Here is a 14745-nt window from a genome sequence, read left to right as displayed (position 1 = left end):
CCGGTGGGGGAGCCCCGTCTCGCCCACTTGCGGTGACGTGTGTCACCCCCGCAGAGAGGCCCACGCCGTCTGATCAGGGTGTGGGGTGGGACGCGGTGCTCTGGCGGCCGGAGCAGGGGCAAGCCCGGCTGCTTGCCGGGACCGCAGGGGTCCCTGCCACGCACGTGCGCAGAGAGGCGCACACGCAGCCAGTGGCACTTTGTGCGCTTGGAGGAGGGTGGTGGCTCTTTAGGGGGTCTCGCGTAGAAGGGAAGAGGCGGAGATGCGCCAGATACCGCGTTCCCCTGCTCCTTCCGTGCAGCCCGTCGGTGGCACGGAGACCAGGCTCACTCAGTGGCCGCCTTGCAACTAGCGACCGTTCTCACGCAGGCTCTGCCGTGGCACCAAGACCGCCCCGGTTCCCCCGTGAGAGGCACCCCTGACCCGCTTGTCACCCAGGAGGAGGTCTGGGTTAGGGAGAAGGGGGCCCAGCTTTAGGAAGTAATAAGCCCATAGCAACACAAGGAGGGGCTTTGGGGGGGAGGGGGGTCTTGGGTTCAGGAAAGTCTTGGGGCAAGCTCCCAGATGACGTGGACGTCATGCCTGCCATCGGCGACACCAGCAGGAACAGGGGGTGGGCACCGTGTGGCAGCTGGAGCCAGACCGGGGACCCAGGGCCATCTCTGCCTCTCCTGCTGTCACCTTCTGTGACCAACGTCCATCTCCTGACAGGTGTTGTCCTGTCCTGTCCCCTGGCCCCGTGGGTGGTGACTCTCTCTGCAGAGCAGGGGGAGGAGGGAGAGCGCCCGGGGGCATTTCCCCGTGCTTGGGTCAGGCACGGCGAGGGTCCCGGCTCAGGCTGCAGACGCGGTCCCCCTGCAAGCTAGCAAACAGGTCCCTCGGGAGCTGGTGGGGTCGGGAGAGAAGGGCACGGTGCTCCCGTGCTGGGCCCTGTGGGTGGTGGTGGTGGACGTGAGTCGGGGTCTGCTCTGTTTAGTTTTCTGTCCGCTCCCGGGTCTGGGAGCCTCATGGACGTGCCCGAAGGCAGGGACAGAGCCTTACTTTAAGGTGAGGCACCGAAACCCAGATGCCGGCCTGACCTGCGTTTGGCCCCGACACGCTTCCGTGGAGCCGAGCCCTGCAGACCCAGGCGTCCCGTCGACGGAGGGCGGGCACGTGAGGGTGCCGGTGGGTTCACGGTCTTCATAGGGAGCATCTGCTCTGTGGCGGCCTGAGAGGCCTGGCCAGACCCTCCTTCCATCTCCAGCCTGACCGGTTTGGGGGACGGACCTCTGGGTCCAGACTGTCCCCCGCAGGGCAGCTCGTAACGGGCACGCAGGGTCCCCGAAGCCCTTTCTCCCGTCCCTCAGCCGTGGGGCTGCGCTCCAGACAGGAGCCCCGACCCCTCCCTGCCTGCAGGCCTGGGCTGCGACCTCAGCTCTGCCTACCTGCTTCCTGACCCCCAGCGGGCAGGCGGCCCCGGGAGAGGCCTGGGGCCCAGTGTCAGGCTAGGGCCGGGGCGGCCTGCTGGTCCAGTCCAGCGGCCCCAAGGTAGGGAACGGTCACGGGTGCCCCAGCCTTGCCTCCGCTCCCCCTCCCCTGCCCCCCCGGGTCACAGAGGCCACATGCTGACCCCGGATCCTGTAGGCCGCAGAGTGCCGCCTTCCAGGGTTCAGGGGCTGTTTTCCCGTTCTTATTTATTAAACAGGAACATTTTATGTATCAGGATCTCGGAGAGCTTCAAAAGCTGCTCCAGGGGGCCTGACAGAAGTTTATTCGTTGAGCATCGTGTATTGGCACACAGTGAAAAGTTATGTAACTTTATAGAACCTGGTTGTTAAGGTTCCTTAGTGCCTCCCAGACAAGCCATCCGTCACGGTGCCGATGCAGGCAAAGCGCCGGGGGCACACGGAGGCCCAGGACGAGCAGCCTTGTGCCGAGCGCTCGCTGGCGAGCCCCCGGAGTCGCTCCCGTTTTGTTCGACCGCCTTAAGGAGCCGCGGGGAGCCGCGAGGGGCGTGCAGGGAGAACACCCCCACAGCCCGCGGGGTCCGATTACGGCGGCGGATTAACTCTCCGCAGCTCCCCGCCCGCCTGATGGATTGCCGGTCTGGAAGGCAAGATCCAGGGGGACGGAGGGAGAGAACATCGTTGCCATGCCGCTGCTCGGCGCGCCTGGCGGGGGTGGGGTGTGCACCTCTCTCTCTGCCTCTCCCCACCGCCACCTGCTGCTTTTCCTCTTCGTTTCCGCGCGGCCTCTCTTTCCTTCCTTGTTGTCTTTGTGTTCGGTCCTCACGCTGTTCTTAATGTCTTCTCTCTCTCACCCCCCGCTCTCTGCCACGGCTGCCATCTGCGCTCCAGCCCTCACCCCGGGCCCCCGTGGCTCCTCAGTCGGGTCGGCGGGTCAGCCTTGTCCGTAAAGGGCCAGGTGGTAAGTTCCGTGGGCTGTGTGGCCACACGGTCGGCTCTGTGGTCGTGGCAGCTGGAAGGCAGCTTCCGGCCGTCTGTGGATGGTGGGGGCTGCTGTGTCCCAGTGAAACTTTACTGGCAAAACAGGTGGGGGGGCCTGGAATTGGGAGGCCAGCTGTAGTTGTCGGATGCCTGGTCTAGCCCCGGCTCTTCCTGGGACCCCCGGGATGCTGCTGCTGCTTGACGTGAAGCCACCCCAACGGCGTGGGGCTCCCGGGCCCGGTTGGGTGGCACTGGGCCCCACGCGGCCTGTCCAGCACAGCACGCGGTATGCCCTCACACGGGCCACGCCAGTGGGCCCACCTGTTCACTGATGGGGAGGATGGGGGCGGGGCGAGTTTGACGAGGTCCCCTGCTTCTTTCCAGGCGCTGCAGTTCTCTCGCTGAGCTTAATTGGGTGGTTCTAACGTGGAGCACGTCTGAGTCCAGCAGACACGGCCCAGTGAGGCGGACCGGGGAATGCTGAGACTGGGAGAATCCCAGCGGCCCGTCTCTAGTGAAGTTGGTGCCACTTTGCGTGGAGTTTATTTATTCCATTTAATAAACCGGCTGCAGAGGTTGATAGCACGCGTCACGAACCTTCCTCCGTCGACCGAGCTATAAATATGCAGCTCGTGCTGCTCTGATCCAACGTATCAGCCCGATTTGTTTTTCCAATTTATTTAATTAAAACACATAATGGTGCTGTTGGCTTCAGGAAGGTGTGCGGAAAAATCCCGATTTCACATGGCGGTGGGTCCGAAAGCGCTGCCCTCTTCCAGCACGGGGAGGGTGGCCGCCCCGATGCTACCGGCCGCCCGCCCCGCGCTGCCTCTGCGAGGGTCCGACCGCAGTGCTTGCGCCCTCCTGCCCTGGCTGCGGGAGGGGTGGTTTGGCCTCCGGAGGAACCCCGGGGAGCTCACAGATCCGCGTTACTTACAAACGCGTCTGCTTGTTCTCCTTGCACAAAGACCTCAGGGTGACCGTCCTGGAAAAAAGCGCCCACAACACAGTGGAAAATCTCGAGGCAGCGTTAAACTGTATTACAGACAAAGGGAAACAAGCAGGGGTGAGTGAGAAGAGCCGGGCCCGGGGAACCCTCCGCGGGGAATGCTACCCGGCGTGCAGGTGGGAGACCCAGGGGAGGCAGACGTCGTGGGGGGGCACTGGCTCCTGTGCTCGGGACAGAGGCGGGAGGCCCGTGCAGGACGCCTCACGGAGCCCCGGCCTGCGCGTGTCGCTACCGGCCGCCCCGCGGGTCGGGCCGCTGCCCCCTCCTGCGCTCTGAGAAGGGCGGGCGCTAGGCTTGCGGAGCCGGCTGCCGCCAGCTCCGCTGATGTGTGATTGGCCCCTACGAAACGACAGACACCCAAGGGGTGCCGGGTGGTGCCGCACTGACCCCACCGCTGTGGCTCGTCGTCGCCCCTGCGTCGCCCGGCCTCCCCCGCCGGTCATTTTTGTAGCGGGAGCAGAGTGTGATCTGCTGTCTTGGCGGATCCAAGCTCGTGACGCCGAATCATTAGCGTGCTCCTGTCCCCTTGCTGCGTGTGAGGCCCGCACGTCTCATTGCCCTCACGCCTGGAAGCGAGTACGCTCTCACCCGCACCCCGTTTCTCCCAGCTGGCCCCGGCCGACCGCGTTGCCGCTCTCCCTTTCTGCGAGCTGGGCGTCCTCAGGGTCTGCGTGTCCGTGACGGTTGGCAGCGTTTTCACGTGTCTTCCTTACTTTTCGCTTCACGCAGTGTCCTCCGGGTTCCTTCGTCTTGTCACAGATGACGGCGTCTCATCCTTTTTTGAAGCTAAATAACGCTCCATCGTGTATGGGTAGCGTGTTTGTCCGCCGTCCACCGGCAGGCGCCTCGCCTCGGCTGTTTGCGTGTCTGGGCCGCCGTGAGTCGGGCCGCGGTGAACCTGGGCGTCCCGGCCTTCTTTGAGAGGGAGCTTTCGTTTCCTTTTGACACGTTCCCAGAACGGGAACACCGGATCGTACGGGTCATACTTGTAGTTTTAAGTTTTTGAGGAGCCTCCCACGGTTTCCCCTGGTGGCTGCGCCCGTTTGCGGTCCCCCCAGTGGCGCACGACGTGTCCCTCACCGACGCTCGCCGTCTCTCGTCTTGTTTAGCACACCTGCCCTCGCCAGCGTGAGGGGCACCTGACCGGTCCCGACGTGCGTATGCCTGATGCTGCGTGTGCTGAGCGCCTTGTCGTGGACCTGCCGGCCGGCCGTGTTTGCGGCGCCCTGTCGCGGATTGGCTGGGCGTCCGTGTTCTCGGGGAAAACTGTGCATCCTTTGCCCACTGTTTGTTTGGGTGTTTGGTGATTTGATATCGGGTCGCACGAGTTCCTCACATACGCAGTTGTTAACCCCTTATCCATGTACGGTTCGCAAATACTGTCTCCCACCACCTTCCGTTTTGTCAGTGGTTTCCTGTGCGGGCAGAAGATTTTTAGTCGGATTCAGAGCCACCGCTTTAGTTTTGCCTTTGTTGTCTGTGCTTTTGATGTCAAATCAAAAAAAAACAAAAAAAAAAACCATCAAAAAGATGAATGAGCCTTTCCTGTTTTCTTCTAGGACTTTTATGGTTCCAGGTCCGTGTTTTGAGTTGATTTTGTGCGTGTGGTGTAAGACTAGGGGTCCACTACTGTTCCTTTGCGTGTGGACATCCAGCTTCCTCAAGGCTGTTCCTCGAAGAGCCTATCCTTGCCCCGTTGTGAATCCTTGACAGCTTTACTTCTGGGCTCCCTGTTCTGTCCCGTCGGTCTGCATGTCTGTTCTTGTGCGGGCGTTACACCGTCTTGATTACTGCGGCTTCGTGGCAGCTTGAAATCAGGAAGTGTGATGCCTCCAGCCTAGCCATCCTTATTTAAGATTTCTTTAGCTATTCAGGGTCTTCTGAGGTTCGGTACATATTTTAGGATTACTTTTTCTGTCTTTGTGACAAATGCTGTAAGGATTGCATTGAATCCGGAGTTTCCTTTGGGTAACGGACATTTTAAAAAAATGTATGTATTAATTTATTTTGAGCGAGAGAGAGGGAGAGAGAGCATGAGCGAGGGAGGGGCAGAGAGAGAGGGAGAGAGAGCATCCCAGGCAGGCTCCGTGCTGTCAGTGCAGAGCCTGACGTGGGCCTCGAATTCACAAACTGGGAGATCACGACCTGAGCCGAAACCAGGGGTTGACTGCTTAACCGGCTGAGCCACCAGGTGCCCTAGGTAATATGGACGTTTTATAACAATATTAGGTCTTCCAGTCCGTAAGTGTGGAATGACTTTTTGTTTGTGTGTTTTGTTCGGTTTCTTTGGTCAGTGTTTTACAGTTTTCAGTCTATAGGTCTTTCACCTCCTCCCTTAGATTTATTTCTGGGTATTTTATTGCTTTTTTGATGCTGATGCAGTAGAATTGTTTCCTTTTTCAGATTGTTCGCTGTCAGCCTATAGAAACGCATCTGACTTTGGCGATGTGAGTTACGAATCCTGTGACTCTACTGAATTTGTTGGTTACCTCTAACGGTTTTCTGGTGGCGTCTCATTTCCTGCATGTACGGTCATGTCACCTGCAGGGACAGTTTCACTTGTTCCTTGCTGACTGGGACGTCTGTTTCTTTTTCTTGTCTGATTGCTGTGGCCAGGACTTCGAGTACTGTGTTGAGTAAGCATGGAGACAGTGGGTGGTACCTAATTAATTGTTATCACGAAAGCGTGTTGATTTTTGTCAGGTGTTTTCTTTGCATCTGCTAAAACGATCGTGTGATTTTGATGCTACGTTCTGTTAATATGGTGCGTGCCGTCGCTTGATTCGTGCAGGTTGAGCCGTCTTTGCATCCCAGGGATAAATCCCACTTGGTCACGGTATGTCATCCTTTTAACGTGCTGTGGAGTGTGGTTTTCTAGTACTTTGTTGAGGATTTCTGCATCTGTGTTCATCAGCATACCGGCCTGTGGTTTTCTTGTAGCGTCCTTGTCTGGCTTTGCCTCGGGCTAATCTTGGCCTCGTAAGATGAGTTTGGAAGTGTTCTTTTCCCTTCCATAGTTTTGGAGGAGTTTGAGAAGGATTGGTAATAATTCTTGAACTGGTCTCGGGCCTTTCTTTGTTGGGAGATTTTTTTTATTACTGATTCAGCCTTCTTGTTATTGTTCTGTTTGTATCTTCTGTTTCTTTGTGGTTTATCCTCCAGAGCTTGTGCATTTCTAGCAGTTCATTTGTTTCTTTCCGATCGTTTGCTTTGTTGGTAATTGTATCTAGTAGTCTCTTAACGAGTCTTGGCACCTTCGAGTGGTCTCTTGTAATGCGTCCTCCCTTGTTTCTGGTTTAAGTCTGTCAGACTTATTTTTAACTGAGTTTCACTAAATGTCCGTTTTGGTTATTTGTTTAAGACACCAGCTTAGTTTTGGTCATCTTTTCCGTCCTCACCAATGGAGAGTTATCTCAGTCCACCCTCTCTGGGGTGACAGCTGGAGACCCCTGTCCGGCCACCTTGCTGGCGTCCCAGCCCAGTGCTTCTCCTGGCTCATTGTGGGGATGCAGCACCTTTGGGACTGGCCTCTGGTTGTCTCGCTCCAGATTAAACCTGTGGCAGTGGTTCTCAAACTCGATGCACATTTGGATGGCTGTGGGCCCCTTCCTCAGAGGTGTGGGGGGGCTGGGCTGAAACGCTGTACCTGTGGCGAGCTCCCGGGCGACGGGGCAGCTCCGGTCCCTGGCCACGCCGAGAGCCCTGCCCCAGCATGAGCCCCGGGGCTGCCACACGGGAGGGACCGAGCCCTGCGCGGGGTCCCGGGCTTCGCCACGGAGCGCCTCACAGGGCTGGGCGTGCTCTGGGGCTGGGAGAGGCGCTGGCCGCCTGGGTCACGGGGCTGGCCTCGGTGGCGTGGACGCCTCTACCTGACAGGCTGCGGCAGCCGCGGCCGGCTCGCTTCGGGCCGTCGCCTGGCCCTGTGAGCAGGCTGCCCGCTTAAGGTGCCCGCGGGTCTGTTTTGTGGCTGCCATCCACGCTGGGGGTGCGGGCGGCTCTGCTCGCCCCTCGTGGTCTCTGCTGGGCAGAAAGCACGAGTGGGTCTGGGTCCTGCACCCGGCGGGGCCCGCGGACCCGCAAGTGCGGTGGAGCAGAGGGGCCGGCGGCCCGAGGCCTCCGGCTCCTTCCCTGCACGTGCCCTGCGACTTTGGGGGTGCCCCCTCCGTGGGCTCTGACTTCCCCTCCTCCTGGCCAGGTGTCCTCGTGTCCTCCCGGCTTGGTCGGCCAGCTGCGGCAGCCTGTCGCGGCCTGCGGGGACTGCCCCTCGGCCGTGCCCGGGCTCCCGCGCTGGCAGGGCGCTGGCTCTTCATACATAGCAGCTTCTCACCTCTGGGTAAAAATAGCCACGCGAGGTCTCGGTGCAGCCTCTGCCTGTCACAAGTGGCGCGTGGGCCTGGGGCACGAGTCTGAGTGCAGCGGCCGGAGGACGTGTCCCCGAGCCGGGAAGTGCCGTGTGAGCTGCTGGGCTGACGCGGCTCTGTGGCCACCCCGGCCTCTCCGCACGCCCTGTCCCCCTCACGCGTGCTCCCGGGCGTGCTGCCTCCACGCGCGGGCACTCCCGCCAGCCCCTCTGATTTGCAGACCCCCGGTCGGCTGGGCTGCAGCTCCAGGGTCCGGGGCCTCCCGCGGCTGCTGCGGGCGTCTGTTCCCCGCAGGTGGTGCCTCCAGCCTTGTCACTGCGACCGGCCCTGTGGACCAGCCTGCTGCTCCCTGGCCCCCGCCTCCCTTCTGAGCCCCCTGCCAGCTCTGTGCCTGCAGAGCCCCCCTCTTGCCATCACCTCAGGACCCCCCGGCGTGCAGGACGAGCACCAGTGTGAGGTCACTGGTCACGGGCGGGCCAGGGGCCGGCAGGGTCACGGGAGTGACACCTGAGTCCCGTGCAGGGCACGCGGTCCTGCCTGGGTGGAGGACACAGGCGTACTACTGCAGCACCCACCCCCCCATCCCCCCCTCCCCCACCCAGGTCCCCAGAGTGTGATCGCCAGCTGCAGGGAGGAAGCCGCCCCTCCTGGGAGCCTGGCCAGAAACTGCAGTGTGTGTGCCCCGCTTGGACTCCCTCCAGAACACGGGCAATGACCACTGCTCCCCGGCCCCCAGCCCTCATGCACCTGTCCAGGGGCTTCGGGCGCACCAGGCGCACGTCCCCCTCTCCTGGGCCGTGAGCCTGGCCCTCTGTGCGGCCTCAGCTCCTCGGGTGTTGTGAGTGGAACTGCCCAGGGGGCGTGTGGGTGGCCTGGTGGCGCTCTGCTGCTCAGGGGATGACAGCCCGGCTCTAGCACAAGTGTCAGGGACGCGACCGGAGCGAGTCACCGCAGGGCCAGGCCGGTGCTGCCGAACAGGCCGGCCCAGCAAGCAGCTGCTGTGTGTGAAGACGGGACCCCATGGGCGGAATCGTGTCCACCCGCCGCCTCGGCCGGTGCTGCTCCCGGCCGTGTTCCCCAGCTGCCCCGGACGTGCCTGCACGGGTGCGGTGACGCCTGTAGGGACAGTACCACAGAACGAGTGACCGGCTGAAGCCCAGTGGATGGGCTTTGACCAGCGGCCTGTGTCGTGTCCCCTTCTCAGTCCTCCGGAAAGGCCGGCGTGTTGGAGCTGGTGGGACCTCGGCAGGTGCCGGGGATCGTGGTGTCCGGGCCGGGCCTCCCGCGGGGTGGGTAGACACGGCTGGCGTGCCACACGGGCGCCTTGTCCGCGTGGGCCACTGTGACTTAGGCCTGGTCGCTGACCGCACCGCTTCGCCTTAGCGCGCTCTGGGGAGGGCGGGGGGGCACGTTCACGTACGTGTGCTGTTGGGGTGGGGGAGGTCTGCGGAAGAGGCGCCAAGCACCGGAGGAGGCCTGTGTGGCATCAGATGTTTTGTTCGGGGCCGGCGCGCTAGGAAGGCCCGCGTTTCCTGCTGGGAGAGCTCGCAGAGCGGCCGCCGTCCACCAGGCGTCTCACCGGGGGCCCACGCTGGGTCATCGGAGCCCGTCACTCAGGGGCGGTGGGCTGCCGGGACCGCTCCTCTGCACCCCCGCCCTCTGCTCGGGACGGCCCCTGCATTTCTGGACGCCTCCCTTCTCCCTGGCTCGGCGGCTTGGGGTGGTGCCCCCCACCGTCCAGTTGCGTCTGTGGGACACGTGAAGCGTGGCCAGTCCCTCCGGCGTCGGCCTCCCGGCCTCCCTCCCCGGCCCGAGTTTTCCTGAAACTGCTTCGAGGCTCGTCTGCCTCAGGGACGTGAGGCGAGTGCTCGTTGCCCGACGCCGCCTGGACGCTCCTCCGGACAGGTTTCTGCCAGTTACTCTGGTTTCTGGGTGTCTCTGCAGCCCTCGTGCTCTCTATCGTGTAGCAGCCCTGTTTCATAGCCCGGGTCACGCGAACGCCTGAGAAGCACGCCGCCTGGGTCCGCTTCACACGGCGGCTGGGAGTTTGAGCGGAGCGCGGAGCATCGTGGATCGGCCTCTGCCTGTTCATCCTGGCGTCCGGGCCTTGGCTCACCTGTGTCCTCGCAGAGGCCGTGGTGAAGTGTCCCGCACGCGTCGGCGGAGTTCTGGCCTCACCACCTGGCCGGGGGGCCCTCTCTGCGGCCTGGACGTCCCGGTGGCCACCACTGCGTTTCTGTGGCTGGCTCGCCGAGCGTGCGTGCAGGCGTGTGGCCGGCTCCCGGCGTGGCCACGGGCAGACGCGGCCCTGTGCTTTCCGCCTCTCTCGGCTGACCTCGCACGGGGGCCGCCGGCCGCACCACAGTGTGCTGGGTCACCCCTGCCGGGGGGGGGGGGGGGGGCGGGGCGGGGGGCAGCCGGCGGTTTCAGATCTCAGCTCTGCGGTGCTGGCAGGGGCGGTTTTGCGCCCATCAGCTGGGCACACGGTTCGGTTTCCTGGGAGCGCATCGTGGGCTGGGTCGCTGAGCGAGAGGGGAAAGCCAGATCACCTTCCCGAGCGGTTCCCTGGTTTTTAACCCTCCCCGCCACGGGACGGGGCCTCAAGCCCAGCGCTCGGTCCTGATGCTGGTGTGCGGTTTCAGGTTTTCAGCTGGGTTTCGTAGCTGGAGTTTTGGGGCTGCCGTGCCGTGGCAACGATTCTGTGCCTCCCGCGCTTGCCCCATTCTCGGTTCTCCTGAGAATGTCGCTCTGGGCTCGCACGGGCTCACAAAGTACCCACGAGCTTTTAGCGGGAGCCCTGGCCTCCTCGGAAGGGTTGGCTCACGCGGACGTCGTCACGAGAGACGCGCGTCTCCCGCGTCCTGACGACCCGGTGCCGCCGGCCTCTCCCTGTGCGCCTCGGGAGCTGTGTCCTGGGACCCTCCAGCGTGTCCTGAGAGTCACGGCAGGGGTGACAGCTGTGTGTCCGTCCCCTGCCGCTCCAGGAAGGACAGGGTCTGCGGTGTGGCAGAGACCCTGTGGCCGCCGCCAGGTCCCCAGCAAGCCCGGTGCTTCTTCAGGGAGGTGGGTTCAGCCTTTCGCTGGTGGTGTCCAAGTAGCGGCCCCTCAACTCCCTTAGTACACCTGCGCTCACTGTTTCCGGGCAGGACGGAGGCCTCTTTCTCTCCCCGTGTGAGCGTTTCCTGGCCTCTTGCTGCTCAGGAGGTGTCGGTGCAGGACCACGGGCGAGCCACGCAGACCACGCTCGTGGGCGTCGAGACTCGGCGCACATGTGAGCCAGCAGCACCTAGGTGTGCCTGGCCCGGCTCTGGGCGCCGGGGAGCCGCTCTGGAGTTTGGTCTGCTCCCTGTTCCACGGTGGCGTCCGTGGAGACGTAGCATGCCGGCTGGACTGCCCAGGCCCGCGCGGCTACCCCTGAGCTCCCGCCTGGGTCCCTGGGACCTGGCCAGGCATCTCCGTCGGCTCCCACGGTCGGGAACCTCCTTTGCCTCTCTGCCCTGGGGCAGTACGGGCCGGGCCCCCGGGACGGTCCTGCTGGTTGGGGGGCGTCCCGGATTTTCCTGGATGTTGGTCCTGTTGGGAAAGTCCCCCTGATTGCTTCTTCCAGAACGTGAGCTCTCCAGGAGGAGGTGGATTGCAGCCCCACTCTTGCAGGGGCGTGGAAACCACACCCCGGTCGTCTCCACGCGTGTAACTGCATCGCTGTTTTGGGCAGCAGGTGTGGGCATGCGCTTGCGTGTGTCTGCTGGCCACCCCCAGTCACCTCCTCCAAACGGCGGGAACGTAGGGCCACCTCCTCGCCCCCGGGGCCCCTGTGCGCAGCAGGCAGCGTGGGCGGTGGAGAGGGGCAGCGGGAGGCCCACTGACCCTGCTTTCTGTCTTGTCTTGAAGGCTCAGCTGTCCCAGGCCCTGGAGGAGCTGGGAGGCCAGAAGCAGAGAGCAGACATGGTGAGTCCCTCGGTGGTGGTCTTTGTGGCCACAGGGAGCTCAGGGTGGGGGTGCCTTAGACCCTGGGTGTGAGGAGATCACGTCAGGTGCAAGCCTGGGGGTCCCTGATGGCCACGGCCCTTCCTGTCGTCAGAAACACCAGTGGGAATGGAAAAGGTGTGGTGGGGCTTGGAAGCCGGGTGCTGGGTCCCCAGCGGCGGGCTGGTGTGGGGCCGTCCCCTGGTTCACTCTGACACGGGGCCAACCATGCACCTGGTGCCCTAGGTCATGACCCATCCAACATAGAGCAGACTCGCACACCGTCCTGAGCGGTGCAGGGCCCGCGGCCTGGCGATCCATGCCTTGGCGCCCACGGCCACATCGTCCTCAGGCTGTCCCCCAGCGGCCGGCCCACGGCAGCCCCACCTCCCAGGGTGTGCACCCTGAGGTGGCCACCGGGCTCCACAGCCCCCGTTCCCCTGCTGAGCTTGTGGAGCCCCCCAGCCACTTGGCAGGTTTCCTCTCTGCGTGTTCTCCTGGGACCATCCCCCCGTCTGCCCTGCACCCCCGCCCCCCGGGGCTGCGTGCAGAGCTGGGTGGGGGCAGGGGGCAGGCACCGCCGACCCTGGCCCGGGTGCCCAGTACCAAATGGCTTCCTTACCTTGTGGGACGGACCGTGCCCTTGTGCCACACAAGCCGCAAGGCCCGTCGCACTGCTGCGGCCACGGTCTGGCCTCTGTGGGGACCTAGCCACCAGGGTCACAGGAGGGCCACAGGCCACATTTACAGGTGTGCTGGGACTGCCCCACCCCAGGACGCACGCCATCCAGTTGAGATCGGGGCTGTGGGGTGAGGAGTTGGGGTGGGCCCTGGGGTGCACAGCGCAGCTCAGGGTTTCTAGTGTGGTGTCATATTTTGTCGGTCCCTGACTTTGAGCGGGTCATCCGGCCTTCACCTGCAAAATAAGAGTGGCCCACAAGGGGACATGCCACGTCCTTGGACTTGTTTCGTCCATCCTGCAGTTGTCCCCCTGGCCGCTGAGTGTCCTGTCTTAGCACTGCTCTCGGCCATAGCGCAGGGCAATGGAACACTCAGGAAGCAGCCGCCTGAGGCTGGCTGTGCTCAGAGCCCCAGACGGGTGGGGGTGAGGGAGAGTTGCAGGGGTGCGTGGTGGGCAGTGGTTCCACTGGCCGTGCAGAGGTAGACGCAGGGAGAGCATGAGTCCAGGAGTCAGAGATGGCAGGGTGGCCTGGGAGGCCGGTGAGGGAGTCACGGGTAGGATGGGAAGATTGGGGAGGGCAAAGCCGGAGAGAAACTCAGGCGTCTGAGGGGCCAGTGGATGCCGGGTGCCGGGTGCCTGGCCCTGGGGTCCGAGCTTCCGAGGCGAGGCCAGCAAAGCACCTGGACATGTGTGTGTCCCGGGGGCCGGCGTGCATAGTCTCAGGTTCGAGCCCTCCCAGGCCACTCCAGCACCCAGGAGCCGGGCCCCCGGGGAGGGCGGCTGCACCCATCAGGAGCACATCCTGCTGTCACACACGTGTTGTTCAAAGTGCACGTCGGCCCCGCTGGTCTTTGCGCCTTGGGGGCCCCTGTGGGTGCGTCCCGTGCCCTGAGTGTCTGAGTTCTCTGCGGCCAGCATTCATTGTTGACCCGTCTGTCACTCACGTGGGTTTACTCTCTGCCTCCGTTGTGTCATCTGAGTTGTTTCCCGCGTGTTTCTGTATTCTCCTTCCCACTTGGAGGGAGAACAGACATGGCAGTGGCCAGGCCAGTGTGGGTCCAGGTGCTCACTCAGGCCTGCGAGCCTCTCCTCTCCCTGCCTCCTCCCCAGGCCCTGGGTCCACCTCCTCCGGCCGGCTGGGCCCCCAGCGGGTCAGGAGGGACTTTTGTCCCTGCCGTGGGCCCTGGTTGGCGTGGGAGGAAGAGTGAGGCCCCACGTGGGGCCGGGGCCGGAGCTCGCAGTGACACGGGGATCGAGGTGACCCTGGATCTGGCTCCGCGGCCCTCATGTGGTTTCGGTGACGGTGTTGGCGATGGCTCTGGCCAGGGGCACCCGTGGCCACTGTCCGTCTGGGTCAGGGACGCCCGGTTCCTGGGCCGCCTCTCCCAGCCTGCTGTTTTCTGGCCCTAAGTTGATTCGCTACTTAGGGAAGGAGAGGAAAAAAAGAAAAACTTAAACATCTGTAGCTAATTGCAGATGACAAGACAAAGACAGTTTGCCTTTCTGTTATTAATTAGCAAACCTGTGCTAATTAGGAAGCATGGCATCATTCAGGCTTTTCTCTTTAAGTGCAATTAATATCACAAGGAAAGATGTCCTGGGCCGTAGTTGTATCATTAACATCCCTCACCCTAATTAGATACGGCCGGCAGTGGCTGGAGAAATGAGGTTTTTGATTATAACTATCAAACTCCCTCTAATATTTTACATACTCCAGGGAGCAAGGATGGAAGATGTATTTTCCGATTTAAGGGGGAATGACGCCTTCACGACTCTGGGAACTAAGCAGTCATCCACCCTGAATACCGTTCCCCCCTATGGCTCCCGCGGGCTCCCACTGCCAGCCTCTGGGCCTGCGCAGCAGGGTCAGCCGGGAGGGGCTCTGGCGGGTCAGCACTCCCCGGGGGGCTCCGAGGTGTGGCGGCGTCCCACTGGGGCAGGGCAACATCTGTGAGCGAGCGTGCGGCCCTCTGGGCCCGCACCGAGCTTCTCCCTGCCCGCGGTTTTCATCCTGAGACGCCAGGCTCGCTGGCTGTGGCTCTGAGGGGCTGGTGCGCGGATCACGGGAGATGCCAGTGAGAGCCGATTTTCGGCTCTGCGAGGGGCACGCACACCCGTGTGTGCCTGCTGATGCGTCTGTCACTGTGAAAGCAGCATCGAGGGCCAGGAAATCGGCAGAAGGGGTTGTGTGAGCTTCCATTGTTCAGTGCTGGCAGCCAGCATCCGTACGTGCCTGCCGCCCGAGAACCTGGCCTTATCGCAGCCTGCCAGCGTTGCCAGCTGCCTTCCGGAAAATTA

General features: G+C 62.8%; 1 protein-coding gene across 7 annotated transcripts in view; it reads left to right on the top strand.

Annotated features, from left to right (window-relative positions):
• The window catches only part of MAD1L1 (mitotic arrest deficient 1 like 1), a 321159-nt gene that overhangs the window by 171244 nt on the left and 135170 nt on the right, over positions 1-14745 (top strand). For 6 of the 7 annotated variants that reach the window (XM_086692890.1, XM_086692891.1, XM_086692888.1 and 3 more), the window contains one exon: positions 11691-11747. The exons of the other annotated variant lie outside the window; for it this stretch is intronic. In XM_086692890.1, the coding sequence (XP_086549016.1) occupies positions 11691-11747 (57 nt within the window). The remainder of the gene's footprint in view (positions 1-11690; positions 11748-14745) is intronic. 7 annotated transcript variants of the gene reach the window in all.

The sequence above is a fragment of the Puma concolor genome, chromosome E3, assembly GCF_028749965.1.
Source record: "Puma concolor isolate L17-30 chromosome E3, mPumCon1.1.hap2, whole genome shotgun sequence".
Taxonomy (NCBI): Eukaryota; Metazoa; Chordata; class Mammalia; order Carnivora; family Felidae; genus Puma; species Puma concolor.
Note: the sequence above shows the minus strand (reverse complement) of the source record. Positions and strands in the feature narration are given on the sequence as shown.